Raw genomic sequence first — 20,254 nt, forward strand, 5'->3', positions numbered from 1 at the left:
GGGAAGGGAAAACAAAGGAGGAGGCAACAATGCTTGATAAGAAATGTATGGTATTTTCCCAATAATAAAGTTATTAAAAATAATATATACCACATATATGGTATATATGTGCACATCAGAGGGAAACCAGGAGGAGGACAGAGAGACAGAGGCAAACTGGGGACAACATACAACAGTGGGACCTATCAGCTGCGCTGGACATTGATCATAACAAACTAAGCAACTCAATGGCAGCAATGTGAGGGAGGGAATAAGCAGCAAAGAGGGAACAGCTGACACTAAGCAAAAGGAAAGAAATGTACATATCACCCCATGTGGAAGAAATAACTGTATTGTCAAAGCCCATAGAATTAACAAACTTTATAAGCCACAATAAAGATAATTTGCCCCCACGAAGGTTAGAATGGGTTTGTGAGGAAAGTATCACTTACTTCGTGACTATAACAATCCTGTGAAATTTGTGAAATTTATGTAATTACTTAATCACAATAAAAATTCCTATAATAAATTTTAATAGAAGAAACTTTTTGTGTAACCCATACGAAAATGTCACAAACAGTGGCCAATAGCAACAAATATGCATGTTCTTCAGGCTCTAGATGGGGTAAGTGGAATATGAATTCCTCTGTACAACTCTGAACCAGCATTCAGTTACTTAGTAGATTCTGATGAACCTTAAGAGAAGACTTAATCTTGAGTGTTTGTTATACTGAGACATGAACACAGCTCTTGCTGGGTCCTGCTATGAGGTGTGGAGTCCTGGCTGTGGCTGCCCACATGGAATGCAGGCAGGACAAAGAGGGTCTAATACAGAGTTAATAACTTTTCCAGGAGCAGAATCTGTAGAAAGATTAAAAATAGACGTTGTAATTGTCTGACTACCTGAATGTTACTGAATGTAACTGGTGTTCTTGTTCATACTGTCTTATAGAAGAGAGAGAGAATTATTAAGAATGTTGCTGTTAGTCTGAAGAGTTATGCTGAAGGAGTGTAATCCCATATTTATTATGAAAATGACTGTGTAAAATTTAGTTTTCTCTGCCATTTTTCACTTTCATTTAGAAATATTATTAATTAAGGAGAATTTTTTCCTCTGGTTTATTTTGTTATGATATAAGTGATCATAAGGAACTTAATTTATTAGGCCCTATATGAAGAACCTTATTTTTTTTTATCACTTGTAGGGATTGAACTCAGGACCTGGGCGGTGATCCTGAGCTCTTTTGCCCAAGGAAAACACTCTGCCACTTTCAGCCACAGCACCACTTCCAATTTCTGAATGATTAATTGGAGATAAGAGTCACAAGGGGAAATTTCAGCCTGGACTGGCTTTGAACCATGTCCTCAGAACTCAGCCTCAAGAGTAGTAGGATTACAGACATAAGCCACCAGAGTTTGTCTTATGAAGAACATCTCTAACAGTTGTTGATAACTTGCTCATCAAAAGTTAACTTTGTTTCAGTGATGTCAAATTAACTCAAGTAGGTATTTGATTTCCTTACCTAGATCAGACCACTGTAGTATTGGATAGAAGTCCTGAGAAACAATGGCAAATGAAGTCTGTGCACAGTATCTTTCTCTAGAATAACTAGAAGAGGGCCAATCAAACTAACCCTTCATCAAGACTCCCCTGGACACACATTTCAATTGAATTGGGCCTCTAGTGTTTCAAGTTGCAGGGTCAAGTACACCACATCCTCCCTGCAGATCCAGGCATCAGGGGAGAGGGGTCCTTCTACCCACTGCTGGAGCCAGCCTGGTATTTGTGGGTCTTTCCTCCAAACACAGAAGAAATTTAAGTCACTTTCTTCACAAGAGAGATGCCCTTGCCCTCTGCTTTGTTCTTCTCACATTGCTGCACCCACCTGCTGATTTACATAGTGCTCCCCAAGGAGGACTTTCCAGCCCTAGTTTGACATAAAGGCTCATCTTAAACTTGACTTCACTGATCAAATCTCCTGGATTGCCAGCTAAAATGAGTCTCTGTTCTTGGGTTCTGGGTCTCCTAATGCTCTGGATCACTGGTAAGGGCAGAGGGAGATGAGGATGGTAAAGGGGGTTGAGGGTTCAGGGCCACTGCTTCTTGTTTGTATTCTGTTCATGGGTTAGATGCACAGAACTTGTCTTCTAGAATGAGGCAAGTGAAGTTAATTATATGAGAGTGATGAATGTTCTAGATGGAACCAGTTCCTGAGCTTTGGTGACAACTATGACAACTGTGCAGTGGGTAGTATACATGAGATCTACAACCTCATTTATTATTTTGATATTTGTATATGTTTTGAAATATTTAATAGTTTTAGGATAGAAGGGAAACCATGAAAAGGATTGGGAATTAATATATAACCACAAAAAAATTATTTCACATATAACCTTGTACTTTTCATTTATATTAATTTCAGGGTCCAATGGCGATATTATAATGACTCAGACTCCACTCTCCCTGGCTATCACCATGGGAAAGACGGTCTCCCTCTCCTGCAGGTCAAGTCAGAGCCTCATAGATAGCGATGGAGATAGCCTTCTGTATTGGTTCCTTCAGAAGCCTGGCCAGTCTCCACAGCGATTGATCTATTGGGCTACCAACCGAGAATCTGGGGTCCCAGACAGATTCAGTGGCAGTGGGTCAGGCACAGATTTCACACTGCAAATCAGCAGGGTGGAGGCTGAGGATATTGGGGTTTATTACTGCATGCAAGATATACGTTTTCCTCCCACAGTGATACAGTCCTTAACAAAAACATCTCTGTAGGGCTTGGCCCAGCTGTCCTATTTCAAAGCTTGTCTGGAGAGCAGCATAGCAAATTCTCTGAACTGAAGCAGTAATCTGAGTTTGGAGGACTTGACAGAAGATGTTATACCAGAGAGCTTGTCCAAGTGGGATCTTGGATTACTTCAGCATCCAGGGACTCCCAGAACCAGAATGTATAATGTTACTGCAAAAGTCAATTTATCACTTATTGCCAAATGTGAAAGACAAAGACAAAATCATCTACCAGAAGCATGCCATTTCTATAGTTTGGATAGAATTACAGAGTCAAATCCCATGCAGAATGACTCAAGAAGCAGTAGTAGCTAGGAATTGAAGAATGAGTCACAAAGCTAGGCTTAAATGTGAGATGGATTTTTGAAATAGGAATGTTACTGAATATCACCAAATAAATAGAATATGTTGGTTACATACAAAAAAATTAATTATATGTCTCAGATATTAAAAGCTTTTTGCTTAATCAACTCATGATTCTGAAAGTCCCATTATTATCATTTTTTATTTGTGAAAATACCATACATAGGGGTTACAATTACATGAGCAAGGTAATGAGTACATTTCTTAACAAGCATTGTTGCCTCCTCCTTTGTTTCCCCTTATTTCCCTACCCTCCCCTCTCCCCACCCCCACAACTGTTGTAAACTTTATTTTTCAACATAACGTCTTGTACATCTCATTGTTGCAATTGGTCCACCCATATCCCTATTTAAACAATTTGTTTTTTCCTTCCCCTCCCCAAATCATACCAACATTAAATACAGTGAAAACTGAGGTCTCCTTGGCACAGGCTTATTTTTATTTAACAAAGCTACAAATTGAAGTGTGACACTGCATAATGATATGTTCCATGTCTTTTTCCTCTGGTCCTCCTCTTATGGAGGCCTTTTCTCACCTGACTCTTAGAGGTTAGAAGATTATGATCTTCCCTTCCAAAAATCTACCATTAACTGGCAAACAAGCCCCACAATGAGCAAAGGCTTCCATTGAGACTTGAGTATGTATTGGATTTTCTCTCAGAATATGCACAGACCACTCAGACATCCAAAGCAGACCCCTGCTATTTCCCTCAGCACAGGTATCATCTTAGGAAAGGACCATACTTACCAGTTTCTCTATTACATTTAAGTTCTCCTAATCCCTCTGTCACTGATAAATCGAAAATATCTCTACTTCCCCTGGTGGTAAAACATGAAATAGCCTCATAGCCACAGCTGTTCTGGGAGAAGTTCTATACTTACTGAGCCTCAAACAGACAGAAAACATTTATAAAATTATCCACTGACTATATCATGAGCTTTACTAGGGAAGCATTTGAATATCTGAAAGAACCACAAACCACACAGAGAGTTGGTTTTAGTGCCAGGGGCAGACAATACTATTGAACAAATGCTATTTCTGCCAATGCGCCCTCTCTGCTCCTGCCAACACCACTCCATGAAGCAAGGTGATGTCAGGTGAGACAGGGCTTATCCATATGTGTCCTGATTGACCTGAAACTCTCCATATTCCTTCCTGTGTCTCCCTGAGTGATTAGGATTACACATAGGCAGTGTCTGTGGTAGAAACAGTCTTTTCATCTCAAATAGCTTATACGTGTATTTCACAGGATGTCACTATCTATCAATGTTACACCTTACATCTTAAATAAGAATCCTACTTTTAAACAGAGCTTTGAAGGCATTTTAGGAAAAGAATAAACACAAAACACTTTGCCCTGGTTTGCATGGCAGCTAGCCTGTGAGACATCAGTGACACAGTGACCCTGAGATTCCTGTGTGCAGTTCAGCTTCTTACTCTATGCACACAACAGATCTTTTTTAAAATAAGCTTTTTTATTGTGAAAATACTGTACAGTGGGTTTACAATCATATGAGCGAGGTAATGAGTACATTTCTTATCAAGCATTGTTGCCACCTCCTTTGTTTTTCCCCTACCATCCCTGCCCTTCCATCTCCACAACTACCTTTCCCTCTCTACTCCCTCACCCCACGCCTAAATTATAAAGTTCATTTTTTGACATGGCATCATGTACATCTCATGGGTTAACCTGTATCCCAATTTGAACAATTTGTTTTTACCCTTTAGCTCCCCAAATTATACTAACATCAAATACAGTCAAAACAGGGGTTATACCTTGGGGAGGGTCATACAAAGCTACAAGAAAATTACGTGGTACATGTTAAATAGTTTAGAAACCATTGCAAGGAAGAAAAGAAAACACCTGTGTCCCTTTCGTGGGGTTCATTTCGCTGACCTTTTCTGCTTGTTTCAGATATATACTAGTTATTGCAAATAAGGGAACCCATGGGAATTATGTTTCTTTGGGCCTGGCTTACTTCACTTAATATATATTTTTCTAAGTCTTTACATGTACTAACAAATGGGGCAATAACATTCTTTCTGGTGGAGGCATAAAATTCCATTTTGTATATATACCACTTTTTCTTGATCGATTCATCTCATGAGGGGCATCTGGGTTGGTTCTGTACCTTAGGTATGGTAAATAATGCTGTATTAAAAACATGTGCTGGTAGCTTTAGTATCGTCTACACAAGAGATCTTTATGTTTATGATTTCTACCTGAACCCAGGGCATAACAGTATTATTAAACAAATAATTTTTTTAAATTTAATTTTATTTTTTTATTGTGAAAATACTGTACAGAGGGGTTACAATAACATGGGCAAGATAATGAGTACATTTCTTATCAAGCATTGTAGCCTCCTCCTTTGCTTCCCCTTCCCATCCCTTCCCATCTATCCCCACATCCCTCCACCCTTATTACAAAAATTGTGAAGTGGTTGATCTCCACTCTCATATCCACTCTTCTTTCCTCCTGAAACATAGCCATTCCTAAAATGTCTTGGTCTCAAACCAATGTGTCAGGACGTTTTGTGCACCAGGAGTGGATGTTTATCAAAAGACAGGTCCACCTTCAAAGTTCCTCTAATTAAATGCAGGTGAATAGAAAGGCATGAGTTTTACAGTTTCATCATAGCTTCCTTTGGCTTCAGAAATATCATATTTCAGGCCTCAGATACATCATAACTGGGGTCGAAGTTCGTGAATCTCTCAAATCCAGATCCACATGCAGTTCATTTAGTGAAGGATGATGAAGAGAACTCTGACTTTGGCAGGGACTTTCCCTGTGTGTGAGCTTCTGACTATGAGGAGCAGTGTTATTTTGTGTACCTGCAGCAGCTGCTTGGACTCACAATGATGAGAGGTTGATTCACTGTCATGTAAATGTCCTGCTAGTGGCTCCCCAGATGTGTCATTTTGCACTAGGGTGGACAGTGTCCCCACATGCTGGTCCTGATGTGGGAGCCTTCCTCACTGTGCTCTGCCTTCACTGTCTGTGGCAGTTTTTCCTTGCTTCCCATGCTAAGGATGTCTTCTCCATTCCTTGTGGTTTCATTGCCTTGCTCACCCTTTACTGTGTTTCCTTTCATCAAATCTGAATCTGCTGGGACCACAAGTTCTAGAACAGTTACTAAAAAATGTTGTTCTGAACTGGAAGAGACTATAGCATAAGAACATGAAGGTTTATGAAGCAGAAGAGACTGAAGTAGATGTGAGTTCTTGGTTTAGGGAACATCTTATCTTTGAAGGGGGTGTTTTGGTGCTTTTGATTGGAGACAGGAATTTTACCTGAGAGATTTGGAGGCTGCTAGCTCAGAAATTCATGAAGATCACCAAGCTACATATATAGCCATGTCTTTTAAATCTTTCTAACCCTGCTGATTTTCATGTGCCCTGAGCACAGCCCACTGCCCTGAGAACTTCTTCAGAGGCTGCTCAGACCCTATGCAGGAGAAGGTTCCAGTGACCAAAGAGCTTGCACATGAAGGCCCCTGCTCACATCCCTGAGCTCCTGCTGCTCTGGCTCCCAGGTAAGAAAGAACAATGCTGGGAATTGCTCATCTCATATTAACAGAGCAGCTTAAGTCTTCCTGGAAGTACTTGGATAATATAATTAATTAAAATGACTAGTCTTTTTAATGTTTCCAATGTCATGTGCCCATTGTGATGTCCAGTTAACCCAGTCGCCATTCCTGCCTGCATCTCTGGGAGAGAGAGTCCACCTCACTTGCAAAGCCAGTCAGGTCATTAGCAATTATTTACATTCTTACCAGCAGAGAGCAAGGAAAGCTCCAAAGCTCCTGATCTATTTTGCACCTACTTGGCAATCTGGGGTCCCATGGAGGTTCAATGGAATGGATCTGGCACAGAGTTCACTCTCAGCATGAGCAGCCTGCAGCCTGAAGATTTTGCCACTTACTACTGTCAGCAGGGTAATTAGTTACCTACCCCTGTGACACCAGTCATAACAAAAACCTCCCAGGGAAGCAAAAGTGAGAGCCTGGGCTGCCCCAGATGCTTATCCTGGTGCTTCCAACTGCTGACAGGACATCTCAGATGCAGCCCCCTTTTTAAGGTCACTGGAAAGCATTGGGAGATAGGTTCTGGAGTCAATTGCATACCTTAACTGTCTGTCCTCCTGCTCATCCCAAGCAGCACACACCTGACACTGCCTCTTCTGTGACTTACAAAGAATACTGCTCTTTACTCATGTATGTTCCAGTCTGTCCTAAAATTCTGCAGTCAGTCAGTAATGAAGCCATTCTAGATATGCTAGGGTTTTTAAAGGCAAGGAAAAATACCTTGTGAAAAACATTTTAAAAACAATTGTTTGAAGAAATATCATCGTTAAAATTTATTTGAAATCAATTTTAGATTGCCGTGGAATAATTTTATTTGAAGTACAATATGATGTAATAATAATGTAATAAACAAATAATGTAATAAACAAGTGAGTTCAGTACCTTAAACATTTCAATTCCCTGTCAGGGATTTTTTTTTCAGCAAATGTATTTTTTAAATACTGATATCAACTCTCATGTTAAAACATGCAACATTTTAATCTGGTTCTCAGAAAAATAATTTATTTTGATACTGAGTATCATATTATTGTTTTACATTGCCATGGTCTCAACTTTTGAAAGAAAATGGAAAAATATGTTTTTAAATAACTTCAGAAAATATCAAGAAAAAATTAACTAAAACTTTGTATCATGTTTTAGAAGGTTTGAACATATTTTTCTTCAGGTGCTTGATCTTAGAAGTGTTATTTAGACGGCAGATATTCAAAGCACCCTTGGCTTCTGGCCTAGTTCACATAAATCCAAACTAAAGAATGGAAATAAATATACGAGAATAAATAAAATACATTTAAGACACTTGTGGAGTCATGTACTAGGTACAGCTACATAGTGACCCATATTATATGTATATTTTTCAGAGTAATCAGAAGTGACTTCCATTTATCATACAGACATTCTGAGAGTCATAAGTTCACATTTAGTAATTAACATGCACTCTTACACATGGAAATGTATATGGAAGGGAGGAGTTGGATTGGGAGGGATGGTTCAGAATGATGAAAGGTTGATAGGTAAAGATGAATTGTATTTATAATCTTGTAGGTTCAGTGGACATCATTTTATACAGCTATTGATAGATATTAAAAATAGAATAAAGACAAGAGATGTGTATGGAGTTCTCACTTGTCCATACTCTCACCTTTGTCCAAGTTCCTTGCATATTGTGGATCGATAGGATTGAGTCCCTTCCACCTTCCAATCTTACATGTGATTAGAAGAGGTCTCATCTCATTCAGAATATAAACAGGAAACAGAGAGGGAGAGCAGTGCTGGGAAATTTATTTCCTGAAGAGACTGTGGTGATGGGAGCCCACAGCTGATGACCCAGTGAAGTCACAGCCCAACTCTCAGAATATATCTAGGAGGGCATTGCCCAATTCCAGGTACACACATGACTCTTCATATTAGCAACTTGTAACCATAGCAAGAGTCTCCGTTCATGGAAAATGAGATGAAATATGTAAGGGGCCATTCTCAAATAGAAATATTTCTTGACAAAAGGAAGCAAACACAACTAAACATGCATGTAGTATTATTTTCTTTCCTACTCAGAATGTGTTCAGAATTCAGGATCATCAAAAGCATCCCTGAGAGCATGTTACAAATACAATATTACAAAACCACTTCACATCTACTGAGTGTTAATCTTCCCTTCAGCAAGTTAACAACTAATCTCTGTATGGATTAGGAAGTTGTATTTAGAAGAAGAAAAGTGTCATTGGTAGAGAGATGCTTTGTACTCCTCAATTAGCCTATTAAGAGCACTTCTATTTAAACCAAATTTCTCTCTCTCTCACACACACACATGTGTGCACACAAACATGACACACCTGTGTCAGTCCTTTAACAAAGTAGCTGACATAAACTCTGAATAAAGAAGAGTTTGTTTAACTCATAATTTTAGATGCAGAACGTCCCTGATGCTGTATCTTCATCTGTCTTTACTCTGAAGACTCTCTTACATGTGGTACAATATGTTGTGTTAATAAAGAGAGAACCAGTTGTAATTTGAGCTGGCCAAGCTTATGGTTGTCTTCCTTTGATAGCAGGTGACTATTATGAGAACTGCCTGACTGCATGAGAGTATCTTTAACCGTTTGGTGAGCAGTGGTATAATTTCCAATCCAATAATACAATCACTTCCCACAAGTCACCTTTTCCGTTGGCCAGGTTCATCCATTGGGGCAGCAGTACAAACATCCTGCATGTGAAGTAGAGACTAAAATCTCTGAGAAAAATAAATAGAGACTGGTTAAATTAGATTGGGACTGGAGATGTTCAGAGATTTTATGTTAATATAAGATAATCAACATTATATATATATATATATATATATATATACACACATATATACCATTTCAAGTAGTTACACAAAGTGGTCTCACCTCAGTATGTCAATTTATAAGTACATTATATTTTGATCCTTTCACCCTTCCATTAATCTCCAGAGGAAACTTTAAGAAGTCCTTTGATCAATTTGCTGTACAAATACATTGTAGAAGAATGACAAGATAAAAACTGTTACATTGAATTCACACTTTCAAGTGCAATAATTTCTCCCATTATGTTAAAAGACCATTAGGGTACTTACTACTTATAAGAGGAAATTTTGTTATCCTTGTCAATTCTATACCCTACATCTTAATATGAAGATCCTGGCAAATAGAGGTGCTAGCATCCCTAAGAGATAACTTGGTAACTATGGTATGCCTCTTCATCTAGCTCAACTCTGTGCTTTTATTGGGCAACTATTTTGAGAATCAGTGCTGCTAATGCTTGACACTGTGTCTTTCTCTAGACTAGATGAAGGAGGAATGAAGTACCCAGGTACAATGTCCATTCCTTTCCTAGAGTCTCTCCTGGACATAAAGCTGCATATCATTGGGCCTCTGATGCTGTTTTAGGGTAGTGGGGTGAAGTGCACCCTGTTTTTCCCTCAGTTCCAGATATTATAAATGGAGTCCTTCATTCCATGCTGCAGGCATCATGGATTTTATTGGTTGTCACCAAGTTTAGAACACATCTGCTGCTACTTTTCTCAGAAGAGCGAGCCTTACCTCCCCTTGACTCTTCTCACACTGTTGCCCCAACCTGGGTATTTGCATACTGCTTCCTAAGGAGGACCTTCCTTTCTAAGTCTGAGATAAAGGCTCAGCTCTGAACTTGTCTTGACCTGTCAAAACTCCTCATTTCATTCCTAAAAATGATATGGATATTTAAAAAAACAATGGGGAAAAGGAAAAATAAAAAATGCAAAATATAAGAATATATAGAATATATTGTAATTCACTTATGGAAACATGTAAGGAACAGTTAGCGTTCACTTTATCCATATTAGAGTAATATATGATGTATTACACAATAATATATAGCAATGTATAAGTAGAGAAATAAAAATTATATTTTAATAGGTAGTACAGATTTAACAAATATGATTAATTCAAAGTTAACAAATAGGCATACTTATACATAATTGGTATATGTTTATATGGGTCAACTATAAAACATGTGCCTAAATTTATATATTAATTCTGTGCATAGATACACATCTATATATGTATACAGATGTGTACAAATGGATGCATCTGTATGTGTATATAGATGTGTACATATGGACATATAAATGTCCAAATGTAGCTGCATAAACATGTAGCTAAAATACAGAGAGAGAGAGATTATCACAATTCCAATGAATCATAGTTTATCATTTGCAGAGACTGTCTTAAAGAAAGACATGTAAGAACACACAGCATGTAGACTTTTGAGGAAACAAGTATATATGGCTCAATAATCTTCTTTCTTTCTTTTTTTTTTTTTTTTGGTCCAGTCATGGAGCCTGAACTCTGGGCCTGGGCGCTGTCTCTCAGCTCTTCAGCTCAAGGCTAGCACTCTACCACTTGAGCCACAGCGCCACTTCTGGCTTTTTTCTTTTTGCTTATGTGGTGCTGAGGAATCAAACCCAGGGCCTCATGCATGCAAGGCAAGCACTCTACCACTGAGCCACCTTCCCAGCCCTCAATAATCTTCTTTCTATACTCATATTTTCTTTGAAAGGTTCAAGGAAACAGAAAAAATTCTGATGATCTTTTATGATGGTTCTCTAGGTTGGATTGCTTGGAGATGAAAAAGTATACTTCTGGACCTGGCTGTGAGAGATTCTTTAGAGAGAATTGACTAAGAGATAAGACCCATACTATTATACACAGACCCTTTCAAAGGACTGAGTTTTAATCAAAAAAGATGTAGCCACCAAGTAGAACATATCCTCTGTTTCTTGGGTGCCATGTTGTGAGCTTCACTAAACTCTGCTCACATGGTAAACTGGAATTTATGATCTAAGAGTTGCAATCAAGTACTCTACCCTTTATTTTACTTTTACTGAGGTCTTAGCCACAACAAGGAAAAGCTAAGTAATACATCTTCATAACTTAGGCCCTAGCTTACTTTCTAACCAATGATGGAAGATGAATTAGGCACCAGAAGCATTTGGGGTCCCCAGCACTGAATTGAGAGAAATGACTATTTGTAGTGGTAATAATATGTTGAGCTAGATACACTTCAAAGTCAGAGTTTCAGTGTGGGAATGTATGTATTAGTGAAGCAAAGTCATTAAACATGAATCCATGAACTCATGGACTGGATTTATCCTCAGGAGTGTGAGATGTGGATGTAAACAGCACAAGAAAGCTGCAGGCCAGGAGGAGGATTCTGAGTACTCATGACTGGGTGCTATAATCTCAGAGCAGGAGAAAAGGGACAGCTCTTCTCTGCAAGAGATCACTGAATAGAGAATCCCAATAGCCAGGGTTCATCCTACTGGCTCCATCTTCAACTCCACTCTCTTGGAAAGGGTTCCAGAACTTCTGCCTTGACTTCTCAAAGTTGTGAACAAATCCATATCCTGAGATAAATCATCTTGTGCTGAGCACACTTCACAACTGTGACTAAGAACAGTGACAAATCCACAGGGAGAGCAACCGGCTCCTTTCCTTCCAATTAGAATACTTTCCCAGCAGACAGAGTCCAGGAAGCCAACATTAGCTATCTTGCAAGCCATCAGTACTCAAGCCACACAAGCACAAGGTGAGCCACTGGTTCTCACCACCTGTACCATGTCATGCAACAAATAGTGATTAATTTTCCTGCACCACTTCAGCCCTCCACATGCAGTCAGTGATTAATATTTAGTAAAATACCAGGGTTTGGCATGGAGAGATTTGGGAATCTCTGTGCAGCTTTTGCTTCTTGTTTCTCTATCTTCACCTGTGTGGACTTACTAGCTCTTATTGGTCAAATTATCACTGGCAACACACACACACACACAAACACACGCACACACACACTCAGATATAGACAGAGAGATATTCACACACCACGCGCACAAAACTCCCATCTTATCTGAATTTTATCCATAGAAAAGTTAAAAACACATCTCAAAATGTAATTTATATCTCTCCCTGAAAAAAGAATGCTGGGGTCCATTTAGTTTAGCATCATCTTAGATGGTCATATGTACATAGTTTTTTTAAGCTTTTCTGCTTTTCTGATAAAAAATATCCTAGATGTATCCTAATTATTGCAAATGAGGGAAACCTGAATCCTAAGATATGGACACAAGAGGTCTTTCTTTGTTGTTGTTTTTAATGTACTATATGATTTTTTTTCTTTTGTACGTTCTTCCCCCTATGGTATATACCCTGTTTTCACTGTACTGAATTTGTTACCCTGAATTTTGTATATACATTTGTCTAATTTGGGGAGGGGAAAGGGAATAACAAAACGCTGAACAAGGACACAGGATGACCCATTGCAACGATGATATCCACAAGACTCTATATTGGAAATGAACTTTACAACTTTGTGGGGGAGGTCTGAGGGAGGGAAGGGATAGTAGGAGAAAAACAAAGGAGGGAGTAACAATGCTTGACAAGAAATGTACTCATTACCTTACTCATGTAAATGTAACCCCTTTGTACAGCATTTTTACAATAAAGTCAAATTAAAATTTAATTAATAAAAAATTTTAAAGATCCTGATTTTAAAACATTTAATGTTAGAATAATACCACTAGATGGCAGTGAAATCCCACAGTATATATTAAAAGAGCTAGCTAAGTTTTCTATGGAAATCACAGAGTTTAGTGTTTTATCATCAACAAAGAGTCTCCAGGCTTGGGTATTTGACTAAGACCAAGGACACTCAGAAGGAGCTGTCAGCAGGCTGAATTGTGGGGGAATGTCTTCTGTTTTTGGAATTTATAGACTGGAAGCTTGGCTTTGCCTCTTTTTCCTGCCTTATTTATCAGCAAAGGCCACCTTTCAAGGAGATGTGTCCTTGGAGAACTCTGTAACAGTGAGTGAGGTGATGTGAGGTGCCTGAGACTGTAGCAAGTCCTGTAGTGCTAGTGTCTTGAGGAGATGTGGCCCTGGATGGCCCTGTCTCTGTCTATGTCACAGGCATCAAAGACCTTGTGAGGTCTTTACAAGAAAGTGAACAGTCAGGAAGAGAGTCTAAAACAGATGACACTCTAGACTTCCCGGCTTCCAGAACTTTGATTTTATAACTATTCCATAAATTTTTCTACCAGCGCAAGATATCTGTGTTCTCCATGGCATTGCAGGGAAACTAAATCACCAAACCAGCTCTCCCTGAGCAGGATCAGCCTTAGGAATTGACATGTAGTTTGGACATGTAGTTGCAGACTTGCTTCTCTTCTTCCTGCTTTTCCAGCCATGGTGAGGAAGCAGGACTCAGGCTCCATTCTCAGTGAGCTTGAATTCAAGAATGTTGCCTATCAGGTGAAGGTGTAACCCTGTTTAGTTTATGGATCAGAATCAAAAAAACATCAACTAAATTGGATGCATTTCTGGTATTGTTTGTTGATGTACATGCACTTTTTCTTCTGTAAGCGACTGAGAAGATCCTGTTTATCCTAACATTCTTTTCTCTACACGGTCCTCAGCTCAGACTTTATCATACCTCTTCTGACTTGTAAATGACATACCTATATACTCTGGGGTGTCAGGGTTGTGTCATTACTTTGGATTCACATAGGAAAGAGAAGGCTGTCTAGGTAAAATAAAAAAGCAGTATGTATGTATGCATTTGTGCATTTCATTTGTTTATTTTTATTATAATAGTTTTCCTTTTAGAGATGTTTCATCTCCTGGTTATGCTTATGTATTCTTACTTTTGAGGAAATACTTTCATAATTTCAGTTTTCCTCATTTAGTATAATGTTGAAAATAGTTTTGCTTCATATTTTGGGGGGGGGGGCTGAGGTAATTTTTTTCTATCCCTGGTCAATTGAGAGATAATTTATCAATCACTCTTCTCCAATTCATGACAACATTTTAACTTATTATCTTTTTATATTTTCTGGTGCTTCTCTGAATCCAACTTGCCAAAAACAATGACCACTACTGAGCCTCTACAAGTGCACAACACCTGGGAAGAGCAGACCATCACCTGGTGTGCAGTTGAGGGCAAATATTCAGCAGCACTGATCAGCAACTTCACAATGTTCCAATCCTGAGAATGAAACCCTACCATACCTGGTTGTGTGGCAAGGAGAGCTATACTTTGTCCTGTTTTGAGAAGTATAAATTCAAATCCTGGTGTTCTACATGGCTTATGTATCTACAAGAGGCCAGTGTGGGTGGCTCATGCCTGAAAAGCTACCTAAACAGAAGGATGAGACCTGCTGATCCCAGTTCAAAGCCAGCCAAGGAAAGGAAAGTACAAGAGAATATTTCCTCCAGTTAACCAACAATTACAGAAATGGAGATGTGGCTCAGGTGGTAGAGTGCTGACCTTGAGTACAAAAGCTCAGGGCCATGGACCAGACCCTGAGTTCAAGTCCCAAGACACACACACACACACACACACACACACACACACACACACACACACATACACACACACACAAACACACACAAAGTAAAAAAATGCACAAAAATTTAGTCATATATGAGTCTTCTTATGGTTGCTCATCCGTGGGGCAGGGGAAATAAAAGGGTTTTTTTTATGTATATCATTTTGATTTATATCATTTCTTTTGATCTATATCATTTATAACTCATATACACAATTGAAGTTACAACGTAATGGGAAATTACCTGTGTTAATCATTTCCCCTTCCATGTGATTGGCATTTAATTTCTGTTTGGAACTTTCTTTCAGTCCTGGTATCTCAAAAAGTATGCTCATTCTCTTTGCATAAGCAAGCAACAAAGGAATAAATGAAATAATTTACAAATAACATACTTACAAGATGATTTCTTTGTTGCTTTGTATGTCACTCCCCTATGGTATAACCCATGTTTTCACTGTATTTGGTGTTGGTATAATTTAGGGAGGAGAAGGGAAAAAACAAATTGTTTAAATAGGGATACATGTGGCCCCACTGCAATAATGAGATGTACAAGAAGTTTTGTCTAAAAATGAACTTTGCAACTTTGTTGCTGAGGGGGAATAAGGTGGGTGGGTAGAAGGGGGGGAAGTGGAGGAGAAGGGATTGGATGGGAAGAGGAAACAAAGGAGGAGGCAACAATGCTTGATAAGAAATGTACTCATTACCTTGCTCATACCCTCTGTATGGTGTTTTTACAATAAAAAAACATATTTAAGGGCTGGGAAGGTGGCTCAGTGGTAGAGCCCTTGCCTTGCAAGCCGGAGGCCCTGGGTGCGATTCCTCAGCACCACATAAGCAAAAAGAAAAAAGCCGGAAGTGGCGCTGTGGCTTGAGTGGTAGAGTGCTAGCCTTGAGCTGAAGAGCTGAGGGACAGCGCCCAGGCCCAGAGTTTAAGCCCCGCGACCGGACCCCCCCCAAAAAAACATATTTAAAAATAATATATACCACATATATGGTATATATATGCACATCAGAAGGAAACTAGGAGGATGACAGAGAAACAGAGAGAAACAGGGGAAAACATACAACAGTGGGATCTATCAGCTGCACTTGACATTGATCAAAGCGAACTAAGCAACTCAATGGAAGCAATGGTAGGGAGGGAATGAGCAGCAAAGAGGGAAAAGCTGACACTAAGCAAAAGGAAAGACATGTATATATCACCCCATGTGGAAGAAATAATTGTATTGTCAGAGCTCATAGAATTAACAAACTTTATGAACCATGATAAAGATAATTAATCCCACACATTCTTGTGTTTGTGACTATAAGTATCACTTACTTTGTGACTGTAAGTATTACCATCCTGTGAAATTTGTGAAATTTATTTAATCACTTAATCACAATAAAAATTTGCTACAAAATAAGTTTAATAGAAAAAACTTTTTGTGAAACCCATAAGAAAATGTCACAGTGGCCAAAGCAACAGATATGTAGGTTCTTCAGACTCTGGATGGTGTAACTGGAATATGAATTCCTCTGTACAAGTCTGAACCAGCATTCAGTTTCTTAGTAGCTTATCATGAAGCTTTAGGGAAGACTTAATCTTGAGTGTTTGTTATACAGAGACATGAACACAGCTCTTGCTGGGTCCTGCTATGAGGTGTGGTGTCCTGGCTGTGGCTGTCCACATGGAATGCAGGCAGGACAAGGAGGGTCTCATACAGAGTTAATAACTTTTCCAAGAGCAGACTCTGTAGAAAGATTAAAAAAATAGATGTTGCAATAGTCTTACTAACTAACTGAAAGTAACTGGCATTCTTGTCCATTCTGTCTTATAGAAGATAGAGAAATATTAAGAATGCTGTTGTTAGTCTGGTGAAGAGTTATGCTGAAGAAGTGTAATCCCATATTTACTGATTGTGAAATGGACTATGTAAAATTTGGTTTTCTCTGTCATTTTTCTCTTTCATTTAGAAATGTTATTAGTTCACCTTCTGTGAGGAGGATTTTATGCTCTGGGTTATTTTGTTTTGACACAAGTGATCATAAGAACTTAATTTATTAGGCCTACTATGAAGGACCTTTTTTTTTTTATCACTTGTAGGGATTGAACTCAGGACGTGGGTGCTGATCTTGAGCTCTTTTGCCCAAAGTTAACACTCTACCACTTTCAGCCACAGCACCACCTCCAATTTCTGAATGATTAATTGGAGATAAGAGTCACAAAGGGAACTTTCAGCCTGGACTGGCTTTGAACCATGTGTTCAGAACTCAGCCTTCACGGACATGAGCTACCAGTGTCTGGCTTATAAAGAACATCTCTAAGAGTTGTTGATAACTTGCTAATCATAAGTTAACTTTGTTTCAGTGATGTCAGATTAAGTCAAGTATGTATTTGGTTTCCTTACCTAGTTGTAACCACATTGGTATTGGATAGAAGTTTTGAGAAAACAATGGCAAATGAAATCTGTGTACAGTATCTTTCTCTAGAATAACCAGAAGAGGGCCAATCAAATTGACCCTTCAGCAAGACTCTCCTGGACACACATTTCAATTGAATTGGGCCTCTAGTGTTTTAAGTTGACAGGGTCAAGTACACCACATCCTCCCTGCAAATCCAAGCATCAGTAGAGAGGGGTCCTTCTAGACACTGTTGGAGCCAGCCTGGTATTTGTGGGTCTTTTCTCCAAACACAGAAGAAATTTAAGTCACTTTCTTCACCAGAGAGATGCCCTTGCCCTCTGCTTTGTTCTTCTCACATTGCTGCACCCACCTGCTGATTTGCATAGTGCTCCCCAAGGAGAACTTTCCAGCCCTAGTTTGACATAAAGGCTCATCTTAAACTTGACTTCACTGATCAAATCTCCTGGATTGCCAGCTAAACTGAGTCTCTGTTCTTGTGTTCTGGGTCTCCTAATGCTCTGGATCACTGGTAAGGGCAGAGGGAGATGAGGATGGAAAAGGGGGTTGAGGGTAAGCCCTCAGGGCCAGTGCTTCTTGTTTGTATTCTGTTCATGGATTAGATGAGCAGAACTTGTCCTCTAGAATGGGGCAGGTGAAGTTTGAACATTCTAGATGGAACCAGTTCCTGAGCTTTGTTGACAACTATGACAAGTGTGTAGAGGGTAGAATACATGAGATCTAGAACCTCATTTTTGCTTTTTAATATTTGTATATATTTTGAAATATTGAATGGTTTTAGGATAGAAGGAAAAACCATGAAAAGGATTGGGAATTAATATATAATCACAGAAAAAATTATATACCACATATAACCTTGTACTTTTCATTTATTTTAATTTCAGGGTCTGGTGGTGATATTGTAATGACTCAGACTCCACTCTCCCTGCCTGTCACCCTGGGAGAGACGGTCTCTCTCTCCTGCAGGTCTAGTGAGAGCCTCATAGATAGTGATGGAGATAGCCTTCTATCTTGGTACTTGCAGAAGCCTGGCCAGTCTCCAAAACTGCTGATCTATGGGGCTTCCAACCGAGCATCTGGGGTCCCAGACAGATTCAGTGGCAGTGGGTCAGGCACAGATTTCACACTGCAAATCAGCAGGGTTGAGGCTGAAGATATTGGGGTTTATTACTGCATGCAAGATATAGATACTCCTCCCACAGTGATACAGTCCTTAACAAAAACATCTCTGTAGGGCTTGGCCCAGCTGTCCTATTTCAAAGCTTGGCTGGGGAGTAGCATAGCAAATTCTCTGAACCAAAGCAGTAGTCTAAGTTTGGAGGACTTGACAGAAGATGTCATACCAGAGACCTTGTCCAAGTGGGACCTTGGATTACTTCAGCTTCTAGGGACTCTCAAAACCAGAATTTATAATGTTACTGCAGAAGTCAATTTATCACTTATTCCCAAATGTGAAAGACAAAGACAAAAACATCTACCAGCAGCATGCCATTTCTATAGTTTGGAGAGAATTACAGAGTCTAATCCCATGCAGAATGACTCAAGAAGCAGTAGTAGCTAGCAATTGAAGAATGAGTCACAAAGGTAGGCTTAAAATGAGACGGATTTTTAAAAATAGGAATGTTACTGAATATCACCAAATAAATAGAATATGTTTGTTAAATATAAAGCAAATTAATTATATGACTCAGATGTTAAAACCTTGTTGCTTAATCAACCCACGATTCTGAAAGTCCTATTAGTATTACTTTTTAATTGTGAAAATACCATACAGAGGGGTTACAATTATATGAGCAAGGTAATGAGTGCATTTCTTATCAAGCATTGTTGCCTCATCCCTTGTTTTCCCTTCCCTTCCCTGCCATCCCATCTTCACCCCAGACCATAGTTATAAAGTTCATTTTTCCACATAACGTCTTGTACATCTCATTGTTGTAATGGGTCCCCCTATTTCCCTATTTAAACAATTTTTTTTTTCTCTACCCCTTTGCAATTTATACTGACATCTAATAGTGAAAACAGAGGCTTCCTTGGCACAGGCCCATTTTTTTTAAACAAGGTACAAATTGAAGTATGACTCTGAATAATACTTTGTTCCATGGCCGTTTCCTCCAGTCTTCCTCTAGTATTGGCTCTTTCTCACCATCCTCTTACAGCTTAGAACAATATGTTCTCCCCTCCCAAAAACCTACCATTAGATGGCAAACAAGCCTCACAATGAGCAAAGGCTTCCACTGAGACTTGAGTGTGTATTGGATTTTCTCGCAGAAAATGCACAGACCACTCAGACATCCAAAGCAGACCCCTGCTATTTCCCTCAGCACAACCATCATCTTAGGAAAAGACCATCCTTACCAGTTTCTCTATTACATTTAAATTCTCCTAATCCCTGTGTCACTGATAGATCTAAAATATCTCAACTTCCCCTGGTGGTAAAACAGGAAATAGCCTCATAGCCACAGCTATGCTGGGAGAAGTTCTATACTTACTGATTCCTAAACAGAAAGAAAACATTTATAAGATTATCCACTGACTATATCATGAGCTTTAGTAGGGAAGCATTTGAATATCTAAAAGAACCACAAACCACACAGAGGGTTGGTTTTAGTGCTAGGGGCAGACAAAACTATTGAACAAATGCTATTTCTGCCAATGTTCCCTTTCTGCTCCTGCCAACACAACTCCATGAAGCAAGGTTATGTCAGGAGAGACAGGGCTTATCCATGTGTGTCCTGATTGACCTGAAACTCTCCATAGTCCTTC

The 20,254-nt window shown here is 39.1% G+C and overlaps 2 gene segments (V, D, J or C); both read left to right on the plus strand.

The window, feature by feature from the left end:
• Positions 1 to 1,941: 1,941 nt before the first annotated feature.
• On the plus strand, positions 1,942 to 2,752 carry LOC122116843. The segment is given in 2 exon segments: positions 1,942 to 2,024; positions 2,403 to 2,752. Coding segments are annotated over 2 exon segments (399 nt in total).
• Positions 2,753 to 17,941: 15,189 nt separating this feature from the next.
• On the plus strand, positions 17,942 to 18,725 carry LOC122116844. The segment is given in 2 exon segments: positions 17,942 to 18,002; positions 18,376 to 18,725. Coding segments are annotated over 2 exon segments (366 nt in total).
• Positions 18,726 to 20,254: the final 1,529 nt, after the last annotated feature.

Source organism: Dipodomys spectabilis, unplaced genomic scaffold (genome assembly GCF_019054845.1).
Source record: "Dipodomys spectabilis isolate Male_0828 unplaced genomic scaffold, ASM1905484v1 ptg000137l, whole genome shotgun sequence".
In the NCBI taxonomy this organism is placed as follows: domain Eukaryota; kingdom Metazoa; phylum Chordata; class Mammalia; order Rodentia; family Heteromyidae; genus Dipodomys; species Dipodomys spectabilis.